We start from the raw sequence: 17,975 nt of genomic DNA on the forward strand, positions 1-17,975 counted from the left end.
TTTTGAGGATTTTGCATTATGTTCAGTGTTTTTATAATTTTTGCAAAGGCTTTCCACATTCTGCATCTCAACCCACCAGTTGTTTTTCCCTGCAATGTCACAGCAATCATTGAAGAACAACAGGAACGTCTTCACTACAGCAATGAAAGGTTCTTTGTGTTTGAGACAAGGATTTGGGGAATGGAGCTGATCTCGAACCTGACCTTCTTGATAACACACCCTGGTTGAGTAGCTGTGGCGCTAACAGCTACTTGTCTGTCTCCAGGAGGGGGCAGTGGAGTGCACATTTACAGGCTCATTAACAAAGTGTTAATCTTCAGTCTTGAGCTGATGGCAACAGGCCGGTCACTGGGCTCCACAGTCAAAGGCCTAGTAATTTGAGTCTCCTGGACTCAATATGCTCCAATCCTGTAAGATTTTAGTTGGTTGCGGCCTGATACTCCACCTTTTCCCATTGGCAGCCCGAGTATCTGAAGATTCATCCGAGTTCACTGGAGAGTTTAACTGGAGTGTTAGGGGCAAAAACATTTAAAGTATAAGCTACACCTGTTGTTAATAATCCAAACTTATATTCATTTACATTTTAAATGACAAATTATGCTTGTTTTATTGATATTAAAATGCATAATTTTTATTTTTGACAGTGGCAATTGTTTTTAACACAACCCCCCCACCCAAACAAAAAACCCCCCAAAAAAACAGACACCGTCTGAAACAGCACCATATAAATGAATGAAATACATTAATTGATTTAGGAACCTTTCATGACAGATGCAATGAGATGTTCCCAATTTTTTTTTATTATAATAACTTTAAAGGATATTGAAAAATATGAAATCTCAATTGTTTACAGTTAAACATTGCTTCACTCCTGGGCAGTAGGATTATAGGTCTTCCTAAGGTGATCAGTTTGGTTCACTTCCCCTGGTTGATCTCTTTACACAGTTCAAGTGTCATGAAATCTCTTGTAAGGAGCTTGGCTGGACACCAGATAAACAGGAGTGCTTGTTGAAATCTTGCTCATGACTTCATTCCCGACAAGCGACATGGGGGTGAAGAAATGCAACTTCTGTGTCAACAAAAGGTTCAAATAGTGGATTTATCCATCCAAAATGACAGAAACATGAACCATAAACACATACAGTACTGAATGGTACTGAACCACAAACATATTTTGAATGGACTGGGAAGATGTTGTTCCATTACATGAAAATGAAATTAATGGTACACATTGGTGATAAAGTAAGCTGTTCCCATGTAACTGAAAACACACACACACACACATACGCACGCACGCACACACACACACACACACACACGCACACACACACACACACACACACATGCACAAACACACACAGCTCTAGTATTGGTTCTGCATCCTCTTCTGCTCCAGTCTCATTTTGAGCTCTGAGACCAGGGCTTTGTTCACAGTGTCCTGTCTGGTCATCTCTTTTTTCCTTTTCGGCTTGGCTGCCACTGCTGCGGATACGGTGGGCACAACCCACTGCCTGTCCCCCGGGATGTAGCGGGGGGGTGGAGGGGGCAGACAGGGGGCACAGGGTGGTGGAGGCGGGGGCCACTGTCTGACTACATTACTGATATTGTTGTTATAGTTGACGTTCTCCACGGTGACCTCCGGTTCTTGCTCTTGCTCTTGCTCTTGCTCTTCTTCTTCTTCAACGCGGAATTTCTCCCCAGGGTTCTCCGGTTTCTTGAAGGGGTTCTTCAAGGTCCAGCCCTGGCGCCGCGGCCTCCTCTTTACACGCCGATTGGGCAGGATCCGGTTGGACTTTTTGTTGCGCATGAACATTGCAGTGGAGATGATGACTGTGACTACGACCATGAGACTAATGACACCAGCGAGCATGCCTAGGATTTGCAAAGGCTTGTCTCTACTCTGCATTAAAAATGACGCCAAAGGCCCCCCACTGAGTTGGGTCTGTAAAAGAGCACAGGGAGAAGTCACATCCATGGGACTGAAATCATAGGCTGTCAGACACAATGATGAACTCCTATCTATCGTCCCGTGTGTGTTACTGCATGTATTATCATTTGGCCAAAAGACATTTGAGGTACAAAGTGTTACTGCTGCCAAAGAGACCCAGCTAAATCCAGAAATGAGTCACTACCTGTATTACGGTGTACTCTACAATGCCATCCATCAGAGGTCGTAATGTCAGTTTAAGAAGAGAAGATATAATTTATTTCTGGGTGCTCTTGCCAATTAAACACACTGAAAATGATAATTCTTTGATTGATTTGATTTCTTTGATTCGTTATGTTTTGCTCACATTTTGTCAAGACAAGATCAGAAGGGTTGATTGGGACACCCATAGCTGAGACCATTCAGCATTGCATTTGATAATGAAATGGTATGAATTGAATTGAATGAATGTTAGAAACTACAAAGCAGAATTAATCCATTCATTGGATTTTGAAAACTTGTTTTAGTTTTATTGTTTGTGTGTGTATCATAACTTGATTATAAAAAAAAGAAAAAAAAAAGCTTATGAAACTGTCAAGAGGATAATCTATATTGTGCTCCTGTACTCTTTTACAGACACAACCTTATCCTAGTACAACAACTTTTCAAAATAAAATGCCAGAAATTCTTAGTACCACAGAGTAAAAACAACGGTGCTACTGTGCTGATGATCTCAAGGCAAGCTTCATTTATGGCACATGCCTCCTTGTAATCTTTCTGATCTTGCCCTGAGGTTGGATACGGGACTTTTTCACAGAGTTCCAGTATATAAGTGTTGAAATGACGATTGTCAATGAAATGGCGAGGGAGACAAGGGTCAAACAAATCCCAAACACAGCCCCTGGACGCTTCCTGAGGCCCAAGAAGTATGAGAAAAATCTGGATTTGATCTGAAAACACAATAATTGCACGTGCATGAGATTCAGTTGTTTTATGGCTGCAAATCTAAAATGGCTATCTAAGCAAAGAACTGATTGAAGCTGATATTTTGGGCTGTGTTGATAAGAGTTGGTCTGAAGAAAGGCTGTAACCACCTCCACATGCAGCTTACTTGAGTGTTTCAACACTCATACTCATCATGTTACACAAACCACACTCTAGATGCAGACTCTAGTAGGGAAAGAAGAAACATTTAAGAGAATTTGCTACTGGGATTCTAACTAGAGAAATGCAACTTTCTAAACATGCTCACATTAGATTTGGGGCTTGCACTGCGAATTACTGATAGAAAACACTCACACTACAGGTTTAATTCATGAATTCAGCGGATTGAATTCATTTCTGTATGTATGCTACCTCCATATATAAATATGTTCTGATGATGAGAATAGAGAAGAATGCACATGTGACATTGTCACTATTTCTGCACATATGGAACTCCATCTGAAGTTTTTGTTAAGGTGAACAAATAGTAATGCACACAAATAGAAATCTGCACATTGTACATATGTTATCTGCATCTGTAAATTGAATATATTTGATAACGTGAATTATTTTTCACAATGCACATGTGCACACCTAGACACTCCCTGGAAATACCAATGGCCTTCTGTGGACCTGTTAATGACAATATGATGCATACTTGCACAACATTTACATATGCTATTTTGCATACCCTGCATACATGCTGTAATCCAGATATTTTTCATACTTTTCATGCATTTTTATTTAATATGTACTAGTGTTGTAATTGTTGGTTGTGTTTCATACAAATAATTTAGAAATATTTTTTTTAACTACCGTATTTGTATTGCAGTACTTCTGCAGTACTTGGGTGCTTGGCACAATAGTAACGGGAGCCACTGCTCTGATTGGCTGGCTGTACTGAAGGTCCAACCCCCTTCTCTAGACCTGATTGGTTGATTTCTCTTAAATGTACCATGAAAATCTAAATCACTGGTAAAAGGGGGCAATTTTAGGTTCATCCAGGTAGGAACGATGGTGAAATGGCAAAGACCACACATTTGAGTTTTTCACTGTTTCTATTTCTGCATATCTCAGAGTACTGAAATATGCCAAATACTATAACATGTGACTTTCCTTTAGCCCCCTTTAAAGTTTCATCTTATCTTATCTTATCTTATCTATTTGAAAGCAGACTTATTCCCTACAGGAAGCACTCATATGGGTTTAACTGACATAGAGCGACTCTCTACTCCATTGCAACTTACGGCTTCGGTGATGTCAATCTTGACGATTGCAGTGGTGCTGAAGGAGGGCTGGCCACGGTCCCGGGCCTGGACCACCACTGACCAGGTGCAGTCCTTCTGCCTGGTGATGTTCTGAACGATGTCCATTGACTTGATGTAGGACTTGAGCATGATCTCCCCCGTGTCAGAGTCGATGTCGAAGATGTTGTTTGGGTCAGCTTTCATGATGGAGTACTCAATGACATTGTTGGGTTCCTCTGCATCGTCGTCCACGGCCTGTGCAGATCATTTAAAAAACACCAAGAACGATAGTAGCTTTATTCTGGCTTTCATTTTATCTGACACTCACAGCAATTACTATTCACATAAGAACATACCTCTATTTTCACTGGTGCTCCAATGATCATAGTCTTTTCTAGGAAGTTCTCGTTGAACTCAGGTGGGTGGTCATTCAGGTCCAACACAGTCACAAAGACCTCAGCCAGGCTGTACTTCCCCTCTGTGTCTTCTGCCTTCACATAGAAGTTATACTTGGATCTCACCTCTGCGTCCAGGCTGGCCCACGGCTGAGTGTAGATGATCCCAGATGTCGGCTGGATCAGGAACCTGTGATTGGGGCGACATCATTGAAAAGTTACTTTTCAATGATTAGTTTTAACTATGCCATACCCATACAATACATGCCAAGCCTCATGCAATGTTTTTCCACATAGTCCTGAATAGGTCTATTTATATTATACTGATTATGACTATTGAGTCATGAAACATTTACTTTTTTCCAGGGAAGACCTACTAAGAATCTATGCTCTTTTTCAGCATTGCCCTACTTTACACTCACATTACGCACCACTGGCCACTGAGCAACTCAACTGGACCAACTGGGGTTAAGCACCTTGCTCAAGGTCATCTTGATAGTAGTGGAGGGGGGAGAGTGCTAAACGCTTGCATCTAGATTTTCCCATTTTGTTGCAGAGATTTAAACGTCACAAGTCAGAGTCTCTATCCTTTAGGCTACTGCTTCCCCTAAACTAAATCCAAGGTTTTTTGTCCTTTGTTTTTTTTTGTTGTTTTTTTTGGTTTTTTTTCTGGTGTTATATTGATGATTTCATTTGACATGAATGCCAAATCACATTACTGTATGTGAGAACAATAAGATGAAGCAACACATCAATCATTATTATTGTTACTATGCGCAACAGCCAATTGGTTGGGAAAATTTGCTTTTACAAGCTTAGGGAAGACAAACGATTATTTCAGGTAAGCATAATTCTTTGAGAGACCATGGATGGGTTTGTTATTGTAGCAGATGAGGTGGTTTATTAATAGCTCTTTAACAAAGTCAGATCCCGTGAAAACAGGAGATTAATCTGTTACTGACTTTCCAGACTTAAAACTTGTCACCCAAGCTTTTATCCTGCACTTGGAGCTTAAAAGTAGCACTTATGTGCCCTGCTCTCAATGTACAGTAAGTGTGTCAGTGTATGTCAGTGTGGTTTTCCAGGTCAGTCATGATAATTAGGACAACTAATCATCGCACCACAGTGATGTTGCGCTCTATTTCTAAAAACTAACATATAGAACAAGAATGGAATTAGATTTTTTCAGTAACTGACTTAGCTAGTAGCCTACTGTGTCACATTGCAAGGTAATTGGAAGCAAAGAGCAGTCTATTTCATCCTCCAATCCCATTAGAGGATTAACAAAGACAGAGGAGCAGCAGGCAAAGATCAGGACTACATGGTTCTGTGCATGGTAAAGTATTGTATTAAGGGAGGCTAGCTTAGAGTACAAATGACAAAAATGCTGATTATATGCAGACACAGAACCAAGAAATGCAACTACATACAGTAGAACCTCATTACAAAATAAACGATGGGACAATTTTAATGTTGGGACAGTGGGTTTGAAGTATCCTCAAGTGACACACTTCTAAAATGGTTTTGACTGAAAAAGCATGCATTTAGCTAAAAGTATTCCAAATCTCTCTCGTCTGCTTATTTTAGAAATCACTCTCCTAGATGCCATGTGAGGTCACTTATCTCCTCTTAATTCATTGCTACAGAGCTCAAAATCTGTACACAGAGGTCCAAAAATACTCTAACTCCCCCTACATTTCTTGGTAACAAGTAATTAGTGTGTTGGGAAATACGCTTAGAAGAGAGATTCAACATGCGCCTACTGACATACACCTGTCTGTTTGGATTGGTACATTACAGCACCTTCACATTCTCACTCAACACGGTTCATATTTACTTTGTTTTAGTTTTGTTTTGGCTTGAATAATATGGTATTTTATGTTACATTTTTGAAGATTTTGCAGTCTTTACTTACAGTATTGAGGTGTGTTAGGCACTGAATGGTACAAAATTCAGGTGACATTTAGGACTCCAGCTGTAGGGATTTTTGACTGTTTCAGTATGTGAGGGTTGATTCACTGATATCACTAAGAGAGAAGAGAGAAGGCTGAGCCTTTTTTCTCTGAAGTCAGGTTTGTATTGGAAATCTAATAAAAATCCAGCCGAAAGAAAATACAGGCAAAGCCTCTGAGGGACTACAGTGCTTAGGTAAATTTATGAAATAAACAGAACCAAGTTCAAATATGAAACAAAAAATTTGCTCTCATATTTCTCTATAGCTTACAGGCAGATATGTTTTGCTATCTTTGGCCTTCAATCAAAAGATAGCATCATGGCAGTCAGTCTATAATGCTTGGACATACTGTAGTACACTGGTCTCCATTTGAACTTCCACAGTCAGGCTCAGATCCAATTAAAACAAACTATTTAATTGTCATTTAATATGTTTGAAGGTTGATTTATGTACATTACCAAATAAAAAAAGAACAACTGTGAATGAGTGAAACTTTCTTCAGCAGAAAGTTGTTGTCAAGCATCAACTCAAGAACATCTAAGACGATTTTCGTGGTAGAAAATACAACTTTGTCCCTGAGGTGCCTTTGACATTTTTTTATGAATAGAGTGTTTTCTTTTTTGCCCGTTGACAAATAGTCAGGGTATCAGCTGCTAATAAATGTTGCATAAGCTATTGTGTTTTTTTGGGAGGGTTTTTATTCTCATCTGCTGGAACTTCATCAGCTGGTTTTCTCCATTAACACTTACATAATCACTACACATGGACCTATGAATAGACAGAGGGACGGCAACAGAAACAGATACTGTATGAAGAGAGACATGAGTAGATAAACAGAGAGAGAGAGAGAGAGAGAGAGAGAGAGAGAGAGAGACTGGGAGAGAGAGAGAGAGAGAGAGAGAGAGAGAGAGAGAGAGAGAGAGAGAGAGAGAGAGAGAGAGAGAGACAGACAGAGACAGAGACTTATCTTTGTAACACAGACAGAAACACAGAGGGCCTAAAGCTGTGGGAGGGCTCCTAAAGTGTCTGGACTAAAATGTCTTGTGTGGTCCTCAAGTGTACATTTATACATATTTAATATCTTTATTACACACTGCTCAAGTTTTGAAACTGGGTTTGGTTGAAATCTACAAAAGTTCGGCTATGACAGCTGATTAGCACTATAAGTGTAGTGCCCAAAACCCATAACTTCAATTTGGGATGTGTCCGATATTTGATCAGCAAATTAATGTATGGAGTTGTGTGTCATAGATGGAATAACGGTGGTGTGGGGACGAGAGGAAAGCGGAGGGGGGCCCAGAGTCGCCTCCTTTCCATAGAGCCCATAATTCCTAGCTACCCCCCGGCACAAGCTAACCAAAGTTATGTTATTATACTCACAAGTCAGCTCCTGAGCCATAGATGGAGTACTTCACTTCACCCCAAAGTCCTGAGTCTGGATCTGTTGCCTGTAGACAAACAGAAAAGAGAAAAAATAATGCCATGAGTTTGGTTGTAAAACTTGCAGAGGTCTGTAGTTCAGTTTAACACAGCAATCAATGTTATTTGGAATTCTACTTTAGGAGTTTTAGTGCAATATGTGGCTCAGCAAGCTAAGGCACATACTGTGTCTTTGCATCATTGTGGGTTCAGGTCTGGCTTGTGTCCTTTGCTAAACTGAATGAACAGTAAAGGTGGACTGACTGACCACTGTTGAATCAGTAAAGTGAATGGATCCGTGTTGGACTGGGACAACTGGAGCTATAAAAAAAACTGTATTCTACATCATCACGTCACCAGCTAATCTGTCTGTCTGTGGTTGCAGGAGTGCCTGTTCGCTGTCTCCGTGTGTCCAAGGTCACCAGTTGGCTGTTCTTTTATCTGATTGAAATTGCCTGGGATCACGGTGATGAGCCTCTCTGGTGTTCACGCAAGAGCAGGATTTATTAGTGAGCCTCTACAAGGCTGATGAACTGACAAGGGCAAAGGTTCCAGTAGCCACTGAATGTAAACTATCCAGTTGTGTGGATGCTAACCAATGCTCCCACTTGTTCTGTATTACTGCAAAAGGATATGGGATAACAGGTTTAGGAAAATGCTTTTTGGTAATCACTTATAAGTCTATAATTGTATGATGCAATAGGTTATATGGTGAAAAAATCTGTTTTAGGGGCTTGAAAATACAGTATCTACCTATCTATCTATCTAATGCACATGTGCTAAATGGAACATGCAAAATTGTTTTTAACATGAAATGGATTTGTATGGAGAAAAACAAACATCCATAAAATTGTGTGTGGTATTTCTGCACATAATTTTTGTGCTGCAGCTGCATGTGCTGCTAAGCATTAGAAAAAAAAAATCTGGGAATTTGGTGTTACACAACGAAATGAAAGTGATAGCCATCTGGCAGCTTACCTCCCCTAGCTTTTATCTACATGTTTTTACATATTATCCCAACCCCCCCAAAAGTCTACATTTAGGGAATTAATGGCTCTCTTGGGCATTTTGTTAATATCAGCATTCCTCTTTAGCCCAGAGTGAGTGACGTACGTTGGTGATGACATGTATTTTTAGACAGGATGAACACACTCGCTCACCGTCACCGACACGACATTGGAGCCACCGGGTGAATTTTCGGGAATTCTAGCTATGTAGTAATCTGAGGAGAACTTGGGAGCGTTGTCATTGGTGTCCAGGAGATGAATCACAATGTCTGCTGTGGCGCTGAATCTCTCCGGTGTGTCGATCTCCACTGCAAGTAGCTAAGGGAAGGAAAGATAAAAATAAATAAATAAATAAATAAAAGAGAACATGATATAGATGCCATTACTTATAATCCCCTTAAATATCACAGCCATTTGTAGAGAAATTTTTAATCCCATTTTAATCTACTGTTTTGTGCAGTTAGTTAATTTGCAGGAAAGGAGATGAGAAAGATAAAATAGTCAAATGGGTTAACCTTGTATGTGAGAAAATGGTGTTTCTCATAGTCCATAGCAGCAGAGTCCTCGACTAGGATTGTGACTTGGGCCTCATTGAGCACAGTCTGAGGGACGACCCGCAGCATCCGGCCTGGTCCAATCAGCCTCAGATTGAATTTAGCATTAGCACCCTGCGAGTATACGACACACAGTAACATTTGGATTATCATCTGCTCATTGTTTTCCTGAAATTGTCTCACTGCAGAACATGCTGGAGTTATGGTATACATGCATGAACCTATTTATAGTAATCTGCATTTGTTAAAATACCACCGCAAACCCACAGCAGACACATAATCCATGCAGTATTGTCCATTCAATCAATGTAAAAGCATCTTTTTACGTCAAGCTTTGTATATTTTCGATGTGAGATAAATCAATAGGGTATCTGTCCCAGCAATATTATTCTTAATGGAACATAACATCATTGTTCCTTTGGAGAAAACGCCCTGATTTTGTAACAGTATTATCAGAGGTTATGTTATGAGGTGAACATCGGTCCTATAGACTGGGGTCATTCGAGGGGCTGGAAACACAAAGGGACTTGCGTAAGCTGACAAATGGCATGGGTAGGGCGCACCTTTTTATTTCTGCTGGCTTACATTCAAATTTATGCAATTACAAAAAGGATTTTTTGGTGATGAATGGCAGTGGGCTTAATGTCCTTTCATAGACAGCAAGCCAGACACTCAGTCTGCTCTTTTGAGCACATAATTATAGTGTGGGAAATGTTGATAAGCTCAGTGTCTCATTAAATCATGATGTAATTTTATCATTAAAGTAGTGTTGTTACATAATAACAATCACTGTTCTTTCCTTTTGGCTAGTTGAGCTAGCTTTCAAAGGCAACAATATCAACGCTGCTGTCTTCTTACTAAGCAATCATTCAAGGACTAATAAGAGTTACTGCACCTGATCGGAGTCATTGACGGTGATCTTGAGCCCCCTGAGTATCTCTCCCTCCGGCGGATGCTCGTACATTGTCAGCTCAAACATGTTCTGTGGGCCTTTCTCCCCATAGAAAGTGGGTGGATTATTGTTCAGGTCGACCACCCGGATCACCACTGTGGTCTCCCCGTAGTCCATGAAGCTGCGGTCAGGGCCGACCTCTGACGCCTGGACACACAGGGTCATGATTATGTCAGTTACTCCACATTTGTGATTTATGTAGTCAGCAGACACTGACTAATTTTCTCTATCAATTTTAGAATAATAGCTCTACTTCTTGAAACATTCAAGCATTTTTTACCCCATTTTTTTTTCCTAATGAGATTTTTGTGGGAGTTTTTCCTTAGGTCTTAGGTTGGGGGGTGTCCCTTTCATTTATTGTTTCAAAATATTTGTGCTGTGAAGCCCTTTGAGACTGTAGCTGTGATTAAGGGCCATACAAATAAACTTGACTTTATTTGAACGTGATTAATACATTCTTTACAATATAATCAAATCAAGAAGGAAGGTAGAAAACAGGCTGTCTCTGAACCTTGAATTTCATTCCTTGCCAGGTAATTTGAAAGAGAAACTGTGTGACAGTGTGACTATTTCAAAATGATGTTGAACTGAAAGGAACATATATTATGTGGCAGTTGGCCCTACCACATAATATAATAAACAGAACGGCTGAATGAATCACATCTTACCCTGACTTTAATGTTGAATATCTCTCTCTTCAGATACATGGGGTGAGTCAGCAAGGTGATACAGCCAGTTGTTTTATTGATGCTGAAAACACCATCATCGCCTGCAGAGACGAGCAGCAGACAGACCTATGAACACTCCCATCACACCAAACCTCTGTGAGACAAAGTTCAGTTTCCTTTTCCTTTATCTCCTTAACTTTATTCTAGTACTTGTATTATATAACTATGCAAACGGTACACTGCTGACATAAAATGATTTAGTGTTGTAATAAACCAGCAGTAAGAATAGATGAAACACCTCGGACTCTTCTAGTCTTCTAGGAAGGTGAGATGCTTACCACCGTCAAGTGAGTAACTGATTGGATTTGGGTTCCCCACATCTCCATCTTTGGCAACAACAGTGTATATTTCAGATCCCTAGGAACAGATTATTTATCAGAAAGGGTTGTGCTGTTAAACAAATCAATATATTTGGTGAAACAGGATTGTTAATTAGCTGTAGAAGCTTTAAGGTAACCAAGATAAATGTCATGAAATTATAAACTGTGTTCTACATTAGCTTATTCACCAAGGAACCAAATCCGACATGATTCATTCTCATAATTCTCACATTAAAGTCAGTGGCAAATTTATTATGAAAGAAGATTGTCACAGAAGTAATGCCACTTCTAAGTGACATTTATATGTTTAAAAACGTATGTTATACCCACCCCCGTGCTTTTAACTTCAGGCCCCAATCAAAGTAGAGTGTGACTAAAACATGTTATACTCACTGGCACTGAGATTTCATAAACGTAGCCAAAGTACGGCGTCCCGATGAAAGATGGTGGAGTGTCCTGTGCATCTATCACATTGATGGTCAGGGTGGCGGTGGATGACATGAACTGCTCCCTGCCATTAAAATTCCCACCGCCATCCTGGAACAAATGTAATATGCATTTTAAACCTCCATGATGTCATACAATAAAATATCATAGAATCTCTGGACACAAGTGTTGTTCTTCTGATATATATTTTTATATCAGCCTATAATAATAAGCAAATAAAGGTTAAATATTAAGATGAGTTTATAAAGTGGAGGAATTTACGACCCGCCTGTTTGAGGGAAGAATCTCTTGGGACTGTTTGATTGTTTTTTCATGAACTGAAATTCACATACTCTATAGACACATTCCATCTGTACTGGAAAAGTATTTAAAACGAAAATACAGTTACAGTAGTGCATGCCAGAAAAGTAGAACGAGTTATACAACCAATACCTTTGCAATTACAGTGACAAAGTGTGTCTTGGATTTCTCATAGTCCAGCGTTTCCCCAGGTTTGATACGAAGGACGCCACTGTGTCTGTCTATGGCAAACAAACTGGACTGGGAATTCTGCAACAGAGACAGGACAAAGGCGGCATTTTAAAAGCTCAAACAGACACAAACGAGGTCACATGAGTAAAAAGCCTGTCGATGAAACCCCTAAACCACATTTACTACCACCACTCACGTGAGCTATCATGAAAAGTGGTCAGATGGACGCATAAAAAAAACACTGAGCACTCAACAGCCACTTGAATTAGGCCACATCCTGTATAAAGTCCATTTCTCTATCCGTTTGGATGTAAAGAGCCCATATGCCCAAGGACAGGGCAGGCAGGTGAAAGCTGCTGTGTCCAGATGCGCACTGCGTCACCCGTCACTGTCACTCCGGGCCAGATGTTCTCTGTTCCTAATAGCCCAAAGTGCAAACTAACATTCCCTGCCACCCCCTGCCAAAGCAGCCCTCTAAGCCTCCGATACCTCACACAAATGTAATTGTGATTTAATCCCCCAGCCTCATAACCACATTATTCGAGCACATGCACAAACATACACGCACATGCAAACGCTATAAAATCTAAATGATGCCAGCCTCATTATCGCTACATTTATACTTTCTTTTCCATCAGATTAACCTTGCAAAATGGCCAGTTCTTGCTGGAATTTCCTATGAAAGGCATTTTTTTGTCTGGAATCTCCTATAAAAGTGTCTTTTTTGTGGCCATATGACCATTTATTGCAGCAGTCAGAGTGGGTAGGATGGTGGTGGGTGGTTACCTGGAGGTAGTAGGTGACCGAGCCTCCTGAGCCCGTGTCTCTGTCCACTGCCTGGACGTTGTAGATGCTGCTTCCAGACTCAGTCGTCTAAAATGGGCAGAAAATAATCCAGGTCACAGTATATAGGGCATGAAGAACAGTCACACAATTATTCTGTTTTCCTGAATTACATGAATGAATTACATTCTTTTGTTTTTTTAATTCTCTGTGGGGAGACCTCCACTTGAGTTTCCATTTAAAATCTTTAGGTCACAGATCAAAGGACAGCAGAGCAGCAAAACAATATACTTGGATGTTTTTTTTTTTTTTTTACAGCTTATGAGTCAACTTACTTCCAGTACATCAACAATTGCGGGCATATTTTGGAATTCTGGTCTTTCATCATTTGAATCCATTACAAATATTGTGACCCTTTCCACGACCTGTAAAGAGGAAAAAAAAACATGATATCCAAAAAGTATTACTCCCTAATTTAACGGCATATTAATTTGATCCAGATTCATTATAATGGATAGCATGTGAATTGAATGGTGTAATCACATACTGAACTTAATACATACCTTGCTTCGCCCATCTGTGATGCTGACAAGAACTTCAATAGAATCTTGTTTCTGAATTGATAATGACAACAGAGGAGGAAAATCAGGGAAGAATGAGGATAACAAAAAACAATCATTCTAGTATTTCAGAAGACAACATGATAAAGTTTACATGAATTGTAATTGATCAGAGTACAAAGCAGTCCTTATTTTAGACTCCAGTGTCCTTTGATGCCTAAGTGAAGTTTACCTCTCTGTCCAGCTTTTCCACCAAGGTGATGTTTCCAGATTTGGGATCCACCCTGAAATATTCTTTGGAGCCTGGCTCAAAGGCAAGGCCATACCTCACCTCCTGGCCTTCAGGGTCTGTGCCATTGAGAGAATAGATCTGTGTACCTGAAAAAGGAAATTATAATCAGTGTTCAGTCTACTCAAACCCAACTGTTGACAGAAAATGGAGAATTGGAATGTATGTGGTATGAGCATATGACGGTTTCCCAGAAAGATTTAAAATGTGTGTATGTATATCCTCATAATGTCAAATCTAAGTATTTCACATAAAACACTTGATAACATCGGTTCCAAATGGAAAAGGGGCCGGCCTCCAACCAACCACATCGAGGAGTTTCTTAACTATTTGGTCCAAACTGTTGTGGAACAAACCAGGTTGAGGTAAGCAGATGGTACCCTAGTAGCCTGACTGATGGAAGGTGTGGAGGGACAGCTGCACCTCACGCTATTCACAGCCAGCAAAACGTCCCTCACATCAACAGGTGGCTTCAACAGATTTCAGCCTCCTGATGAGCATGTTAGTGTGAGTGCGTACATGCCACACAACATCTGCTCATCTATCAAAGACAATTTGACATCCTGCGCTCTCGAATATTGGCAACCGAAACCAGTCATTTTGCTGATTGGTTGCTCTGTCAGCCCATTAGCGGTTGAAACTAAACGCCCTGCATGTCAGAGGTCGACCTCACCGACAGCCGTGTCCTCCGAGAGGCTAAACAGTGCCAGGTTCCCGTTGTGGCTGTAGGGCCCATTGTCAAAGAAATAGGGGGCAAAGTCTGCTTGTGCTAAAGAAAGAGACAAACATTAAAATCACAACTTATTGCCTCCAACATGCAATTATTTGTTAGTATATAATACCACAGATTTTATGTAATTAATTACTCTTAACTACAGGCCACAGGGGTTACATAAATAAAGCTGGATATACTGTGCTAACGCCCCCCTGCTCTCTCTATCCCTTTGACTAGGATTACAGGTGGGTTACGTCAATGTCCTAAAATATCTATTCTATACATAGACCACAGATCTCTAGCGCAGGAAACAATACCATTTTTGTTTGTAATATCACAATCATCCAGATACTATAGTATATTGTATCTATGACATAATCATTTCACATTACATAAAATGACGACGGCCTATGAAACAAACATCATAAATCAAACAATGAAATCAATATAATAAACAAACAAGGTGTAAACTCACATGCAACTATATGAGCAAATGAGCAGGTGAAGCAAGAACATGAATTGAAAAGAGAACAGAAGTCAAATAAAAAGTCAGCACACTGCAGACACAAAGAATAACAGACAATCATCCGCTCAGAAGCTCTCTAATGTAATTGAACAGCATTTACAATCCGATCACAGCAACAAGAGCTAATTACGTAAGCAGAGAATTAAGAAGTGAAACTTACCAAAGCAGGCATGCACTAAAACAAAAAGCAATGACAAATGTAAAATCTTTACATTCGTCATCCTAAAGAACGAAGTCATGAAATCGCACCATGAAGAGGGCTCAGCGGAGCGTCCCGGACATGAGATGCCCTTCTCAAGGTGTTTGTGGACAACTAGGGGAAGGCTGAGGCAGATGCTCACATGCTAATCCAATGACACATCTTAGCCTTAAAAAGAGCTACTCACGGGCCCGCTCAGCCCAACTGGGCTACTTCATCCAATCCACAGGAGGTGGCTGGGCCTACAGGGCAGAGGAGCTGAGGGCACTCGGCAACTTGGCTGAAGATAGACAGGTATATCATTCATATATTCATTCGTTTTTGATGTATTTGTTGTACTATAGCTTTTATTTACAACAATTAATGGGTAAATATCTGTGCATTTGTCTAATAAATAATGTCTAAATGTATTTTCAACCATGGAGGAGATGCATAAGATATCTTTGGAGGTAAGAATGCAAAAGTTTCAAAATCTTGTGAATTTACAAATGTTCAATGAATTTTACCAGTTTGTGTCTCAATAACATTCTACAGTCTGATGCAATTTTTCAACAAGTGCTGTGCTTCCATTATTAGATGTTCAGTCGAAATGCTTGCAATCAAGTTGTTTACATTGGTAAATACTTAAACCTTTGATTCTATATTTTCTCATGAAGCATACTCATAATTTTTACTACTGTAATGTTTTGCTTGTGTTATTATTGCATTAACAGCTACAAAACACCATCTTTTGAAGTCTATAATGTAGTATAACTAATGAAAAATGTGACTGTTGTGATCTGTCTGTTGAATAAAAGCAATTACAGATAAAGTGCTGTGTCAAACTCTTTAATGGACACTATAGTGGGATTAAAAATGTGGCAGAATCCATACTGTCTGGCCAGTATTTCGGCCATTGTGTTTACCATCTGCTATGCACTCCATAACCATCTGTTGCATTAGGCAGAAAACCCCACTATTTTTTCAATTAATAGATTAATCGCAACACAGAACATGAGGAAAGCAGTGAATGATCTGATGAGAGGACCCATTTTCTGTTGAGCTTGTTTCTTTACATGCTTTGTGTGAGTATGGACACGTTTTCCTTGGATTGTCCCCCAACAGATAATGTAGAGATGCCCACAACACAAAACAAAAGTGGTTTCTTCAAAGCTGTACTTTGTATGACAACAGCTATACTATCATGGGAGTTTGTAGGGAGTTAACTGAAACTTCTACTCACTAATCCAGACATCTTAAGTGGTTGAATACCGAAAACAGTGTTAATTGCAAAAGGGTGGATTAATGATACTGACAGACATGGCAGAATTACATGTTTATCACTTTATTCTGGTTGTTTATGTTTCTTTGTTTCCTTGTTTGTTTGTTTTTATTTATTCCTTAACCAAGACTGTGTGTGTTGAGGATCAAAACCTAATTTATTAAGTTAATACCTCTCTGGGACTTTTTGAATGGTATTTTAGGCAACAAAGCTGTCTAATCCTCTTGTTTGATAATCTTATTTGGCCCCCTGAGGTACTCTTGCAAGTAGGGGTTATATAGTAATTACCTAGTGATCCTCTTCCTTCTGACAAAGATCATCTCTCTGCAAACACCAACACATCAATTAGTTATTTCTTCACTTTTACTAGTGAGTTAGTTTTACTCCCTTTTCTTTTCTGCTCATCCAGACACCTTGAGTGGCTGAATACCACTCAAAATGTCTGTAATTGTCTTGCATGATCATGATCTGCAAGCATGCAAGCAAAAAAGCTATAGGCACTTCCATTCTCCCATTAGATTTGTGGAATGTAAAACCAACATTTAACATGTAGTGCATTAGTCAGGGTTATGAAACCTATGCTTGTTAAGAAACAATAAAAACATGTATATTTTACCATTTCTAAAATACTGTACTGTATGTATACAAACAAAAGAAACATTTAAGCTGCAAGACAATTGTTTGATGATGTAAAACGCTGCAACACATGTTGCATGCAAGAGGATTTACACACATGAGTAAACCTTTTACAGTGCATTTTCATATAGTGAAATGAAATCTACTTTATAATCTGAGTGGTATTAGTCAAATGTATATAGCATGACCTCAATGGCTGCTCGGTGCACCAATTGTGCTTTCTGCAAACTCTAAGTCGGCACACAGTCATTATGGGAAGCAAAACAATACACAGATATGAAAGCCAAAAATGTATTTTTAGGAACAGCAGCAGTGTATGATTTAAACTCAGTGACTTTTGCCAGCAGTCAGATTCCCTAAATATACAGGGAGACATTTCAGATGTGAAAGCTAATATACAGGGAATACAATGCATTCAAAGTACATCAATGATTTTTACCTCCTCTGATGTACAATATGAAGATATTTCATACTGTATTCACAATATACATTCACTGCAAAAGATCACCTGTCAGGTTACCTCTGTGTGATTGTTGTCATGGCCGTGGTTTCAGGTTTAATTCTCATGGTGCTGGCAGATGGCAGGCCTACAGATTAACCC

General features: G+C 39.7%; 1 protein-coding gene across 1 annotated transcript; it reads right to left on the minus strand.

The window, feature by feature from the left end:
• Positions 1–1,363: 1,363 nt before the first annotated feature.
• cdhr1a (cadherin-related family member 1a) lies at positions 1,364–15,517 on the minus strand. Its single transcript, XM_071908179.2, has 17 exons — positions 15,439–15,517; positions 14,711–14,806; positions 13,981–14,126; positions 13,752–13,802; positions 13,524–13,613; positions 13,192–13,278; positions 12,367–12,483; positions 11,881–12,024; positions 11,446–11,524; positions 11,108–11,208; positions 10,383–10,586; positions 9,449–9,601; positions 9,087–9,251; positions 7,888–7,955; positions 4,515–4,743; positions 4,159–4,413; positions 1,364–1,942 (listed from the first exon to the last, which is right to left on the minus strand). The coding sequence occupies exons 1-17, from the start codon at positions 15,515–15,517 to the stop codon at positions 1,364–1,366; spliced, it is 2,643 nt and encodes an 880-aa protein (XP_071764280.2).
• Positions 15,518–17,975: the final 2,458 nt, after the last annotated feature.

The sequence above is a fragment of the Centroberyx gerrardi genome, chromosome 15 (assembly GCF_048128805.1).
Source record: "Centroberyx gerrardi isolate f3 chromosome 15, fCenGer3.hap1.cur.20231027, whole genome shotgun sequence".
Taxonomy (NCBI): domain Eukaryota; kingdom Metazoa; phylum Chordata; class Actinopteri; order Beryciformes; family Berycidae; genus Centroberyx; species Centroberyx gerrardi.

Excerpts from the sequence above, each read along its gene's own strand:
- cdhr1a (XM_071908179.2), bottom strand. The coding sequence starts at position 15,517 with ATGACTTCGTTCTTTAGGATGACGAATGTAAAGATTTTACATTTGTCA. Across the intron at positions 9,602-10,382 it reads CCGTCAATGACTCCGATCAG|GGTGCTAATGCTAAATTCAA; the intron begins GTGCAGTAACTC and ends GTATACTCGCAG. Across the intron at positions 7,956-9,086 it reads CCAATGTCGTGTCGGTGACG|GCAACAGATCCAGACTCAGG; the intron begins GTGAGCGAGTGT and ends GTTTGTCTACAG.